At 40.4% G+C, this 5,000-nt stretch overlaps 2 protein-coding genes across 2 annotated transcripts in view; one reads left to right on the plus strand and one right to left on the minus strand.

Annotated features, from left to right (window-relative positions):
* Positions 1–5,000, minus strand: part of LOC140938086 (uncharacterized) — a 69,701-nt gene that overhangs the window by 39,357 nt on the left and 25,344 nt on the right. The window lies entirely within an intron of this gene.
* LOC140936375 (failed axon connections homolog) overlaps positions 1–5,000 on the plus strand; it is an 8,305-nt gene that overhangs the window by 2,904 nt on the left and 401 nt on the right. The window contains exon 2 of the mRNA XM_073385840.1: positions 3,482–5,000. This exon is cut by the window's right edge and continues 401 nt beyond it. Within this exon, the coding sequence (XP_073241941.1) occupies positions 3,482–3,953 (472 nt within the window). The 3' untranslated portion in view covers positions 3,954–5,000. The remainder of the gene's footprint in view (positions 1–3,481) is intronic.

Raw genomic sequence — 5,000 nt, forward strand, 5'->3', positions numbered from 1 at the left:
TATACGTGTCATAACAACTTGTCAGGCGCTCCTGTCACGCGCCAGGCTCCAGGGCTTCAGGTAGAGAAAATCACAGATTTTGGTCTGAAATAGTCGCGCAAGGGTTTCAGGAAACGCGCCGCACACCCCCACCCAATTTTTCTGGAAGTATTCCCCGTTGTTTTTCGTCGTATTTTATACACAAATGGGGGGTCGTTGTGACAGGCGTTTTTTGCGGAGACTGTGGAAACTGGGACTAAGAATCGTTGCGTGATCGAAGCCAAACACGTTTAGGAAAGATAAAGTTCAGAACTTTTCTGAAACGTGCGGGCCACGAATTCTATCGCTTGAAAGTGTTGATTACTTTGGAACAAGTGAACACTACTGAGTAGTGAATAGTCGAAAAAAAAAATAACAATCTTAATTAGCAAAACTGCGATGGTCGGGTGTTGTAAAACTTTCATTGTATGCAAATGGTCTTGTGATGAGCATGCGTTTTATTTTCGGCGATGATTGAAATGACGTGCCATGTAAATCACTTTTTTGATCTCTGGCAACGATGTAATTTCTCTGTTATCGAGGCCCTTGAATTTTCGTGTATTTTTACACGCGTATAGCCTTAGCCTGCGAACCGCAGACGTATTTCCGGTCGTCGCTTATCTCCCTTCGAAAAATAACGTCTGTGAACCCGAGCGGCAAGCGATTCCATGACGTAGAACATTTTTAACCAATGACAGTTTTGCTCTTAAAATCAAGTAACTAACTCTCAAGACTTCTCGCAAGGTCGTGCGCGGTGGATTTGTTTACAAGTCGAAATTTGAAAGGACGACGTAGCCTGTGTACAGCCGCCCTTTTTCCTCAGAACGACGCGTTTACGATCGTGGGAAATAAGCACCAAGAGGGTTCATATTGAAGAAAAGATTAGAGGAAATATTTAATCTATTTGCCTACGGAGTCAATGATTTATCACACCTTGTTGTTTTTATCATAATCGAAACGATAAATGTCAGGACTAATGACAGTAGACGGATCATGCCGTTTGTTGCTTCTGTTCCTTTCTGGTTCCTCGCAGGGAATCGAAGTATGCTTTGGAGAACTCTTCGATAGTTTGTCGTGTGTCGCTTTAGATATTTTTTTAGTACACTTTATCTTTGAAAGCTAGGACATATGGTAATTGATTTCCCATGCGAGCTTGCTTCTTGGTTCAGACGAAACTTTGATCAGATCGAAAAAATTTATATTTGTTCTTATATTTCTCTAAATACATGTTCTTTTCAAGGTTTTGATTTCCTCGGTTTTTTATAGGATGAATCTAAGCGTCGTATCTGAAATGTCATTTCGTCTATGATCTGATTTACTGCTGTAAATATATATTTTACGCTGGGTCCGTCCCAGGTATATAATGTTTGAGATCACTGTTTCGTGGCGATACTTGTAGGATTTTGAATTATTAACGAGCGATTGTCAGAGATTTCTGAATCAGTCAAGGATGTGTCTGTACAATCGATTCAACACCTTTTGTCAGCGCTGGTTAAACTGAAATAAATCGCGAGTCTCAGCGCGATTATTTTGTCCAGGTTTTGTTTTTGTCTCGTACTACCGTATTTTATAAAGCGAAACCAAAGGCCCACATCACACACAAAGCTTAAGAAGCCGTTGCTTCACAAATAAGTCAGCATTCAACGTCGCAGCAAACCTCCTTGTTAAAAGGCGTGAAATGCACGTTCCGTTAAAATCCAAGTCACGCCAGCAGCGACGTCGCGAGTCACTCGAGCTGTATTCTATCCTTTGATCTGATTGGCCAACATCAAAACAAAAGGTTTTACGTGACTGAAATCGTTTTGCCGCTCGGGTTCGCAGACGTTATTTTTCGGAGGGAGGGAAGCGACGACCGGAAATACGTCTGCGGTTCGCAGGCGTCGATAAAGTAGTGAGTAAATCCTGTTTAATGTAGAATTAATCGCCTCCTCATTTCTCGATCTAATCTCCAAGCAAGCGAGACTGTAAATGTACTGGATTTACCGTGTGCTTCATCTGTAGCGCCTATCGTTAAGGTGGCTCGACTGGATTTTTTTGGGGGGATACCTCCCAAGTTTGAGCATTGACTACGTCGTCATGAGTAAAGACATGGGAAAAAGATTACCACAACTGTATTATATAAAGATGAAAATTTCTTATGATCGGGGTTTTATTGCAATCAGAGTCGCCATGGCAAGGTAACGACGCCATTACGTTTTTTAGTTATCTTTGTGTTCCTCTGTACCAAGAGTTTTCTTTAAGAAATCGCTTAAGGGAGTTTGTACCTGCCATAATTGCCTCAATTATGGCAAAGTTTGAACAAATTCTATGAGAGCGTTTTCGAGATATTTTGAAACGAAGTTTTAAGCATCATAAAAACAGTGAAATAGCATGCTATCCACACAACTAGCTTAATTTTTAAGAAAATGATAAGCTTTGGAAACGCGGCTTCATCTCATAGTGGTTTGATTCCATTGAAAACTGCGTACAAGAAAAGAGGAGAATTGCCCTGGGCGATCTCGAGTAAGAAGAATTTTAGTAACTTGCATTCAGCTGCTTTTGTAACAGTTTTTGCACATAATTTGGTCAATGCCTACAAATTTCGCGTTTTTCAAAACACCGCTCTATGAATTTGTTTATAAATTTTGCAATCCCGAGATCAATCGTCTATAAATATACCTTGCAAGTTTTAAGAACATTGAAAACAGAGAAGGCTTTTAAATAGGGCCTCAAATATAACCAATTTTCCCCCCATATTTTGTGTTTACAAGTGAGCGTCCTCATTATTCACTGGCATTGTTTCCAAGTTTTATTTGCGCGTGCCCAGTTAGCAATAAGATGGAATTTGTATCAAAAAAGAACACTTGGTTAAATTTCGCGAATATGCTAATAACCAGGTAAAGAAACTGGTGATATATTACAACAGCACAGCAACTCTTTGTAAGAGTTTCTGTTTCTGCTATCTGTGACACAAGCCAATTATTAGCATATTCCGGATATTTCTTCCGAAAGTAATCGAGAGTTCTTTTTGATGCAAATTTATTTCTTCTTGCTGAACAAACTCCCTTAAGCGATTTCTTAAATAAACTCCCGGTACAGAGAAACACAAAGATAAATAAAAAACGTAATGGCGTTGTTACGTTGCCATGGCGACTCCGATTGCAATAAAACCCAGATCATAAGAAATTTTCATCTTTATACAATACAGTTGTGGTAATCTTTTTCCCATATCTTTACTCATGGCGACGTAGTTAATGCTCAAACTTGGGAGGTATCCCCTCAGAAAAATCCAGTCGAACCACCTTAAATATGTGTATGGACTCGCAATGCTAAATAAACGTTGAGTTGTCTTTCTTACGGTAAATTGTCGTCCTTGCCTCAGAACTGGTATTTGGAGCCTTTTTGAAGGATTCCAATTCAATTCCAATTTCATGTTTTGCTCTCGCATGGGGAAGTGACGCGAACATGCTTTTTTTGTGCACAGGGCACTGACATATACATGCTGGTTGTCTGACTACGGCAAGGAATATCGGGAAAGAGCACTAGGCCGCCTTTTTCAGCCACTGAAATATCTGGTGTTATACAGAACACAGAAAAAGTTTAAGAATATGTTATGGTCTCACGGAATGGGTCGACACACAGAACAAGAGATCTACGAAATAGCTGAAAAAGACTTGGTTGCAGTGTCAGAAATATTAGGTCCAAAGAAATTCCTGTTTGGAGATAAACCTTGCTTAGCAGACGCTTCCCTATTTGCCTTTATCGTGGGCTCAGCCTGGGAGCACCCAAAAAGTCCATTTGTTGAATTCATCAAGTCTAAGGCACAGAATCTTCAGGAGCACGCTCTGAGAATGAAGGAGATGTATTATCCAGACTGGGATGAAATGAGAGCAGAGAAAGCTAAGTCTTGCCTTCCTTACTTAATCTCTGGTTTCTCAGGCGCCGTACACTATTAGATCATTGAATTCAGGAATTTTTTCTAAACATGACCATCAGTTATTTTGATGTCAGTGATGACGAATTTAACTTACTTGCTTACTTTCTTGTTTACTTTACTTTAATCGTCCGCTGATACCAACGGCAGTGTCATCGCGAGAAAGTGAAGCTATCGATCTATCGATCGGCTTAAAGTTACTGTCTTTGAAGCCCTTAATCCAGTTCTTTTGAGGAAGTCCTTTTTTGTAGCCTAACACACTAGTAGTTTGAGTCAATAATCAGCATGTTTTTATTAAGGCAGCTGTTCCTGTCAATTCTCGTCCGTTGCCCAATCCATTTTTGATTTAAAACAAAATCTGTGTCTATTGATATGGTGTTAAATTAATGTCGTTCCCACCAGGCCTGGTTCTGTTGACGGTCCTACGTAAACACCACATAAGGCAGGTGATTATTTTTCACCCTTGTCTTTTTTTAAGTGTCCATGTTTGAATCTGGTAGGTTTGTGTGACCGGGAAGAAAGATTTAAATACAAATGCTTCGCTTTTGTTTCATTGAGGATGCTTGTAACTGCTTCAGGAGTGTGTCCACTTGGTACTTAATTACATTAGCTTTCTGTGTCTTTGTTACTGTCTCTCTTTCGTTGCGCCGCTATCCTCTTTGAAATGCTGGCTAGATATTTGTTTCTTTCACTTTCTTGAGCTGAATGCCGTTGATACCAAGGTTGCCAGGTGTTCTGCTCACCTCCCATCTTCATTTACAAGAGCCTGATCGTCGACAAAGTGCAAAATTCAAGGCCTCTGGATCTGGGCTTGCCTCTTTTGTGCCAGAGGTCTTCTTGAATGTCTTGCCCATCACTCCTTATTGGAGACGCGAATGTACCTAAAGTAACATCTGGCAAATCCTTTGGTGTACATATTGACGAGGCGCTTACATGGGACATGGGCAGCACATATTAGAGGAGGTCTCAAAGAAATAAACGAGCGCAATCGGAGCGCTAAGCGTGTGAGACAATTTGTTCCTCCGTTGACCCTCCAAACAATGTAGAACTCTTTTATCCAACCGTACTT

Source organism: Porites lutea, chromosome 5 (genome assembly GCF_958299795.1).
Source record: "Porites lutea chromosome 5, jaPorLute2.1, whole genome shotgun sequence".
NCBI lineage: Eukaryota > Metazoa > Cnidaria > Anthozoa > Scleractinia > Poritidae > Porites > Porites lutea.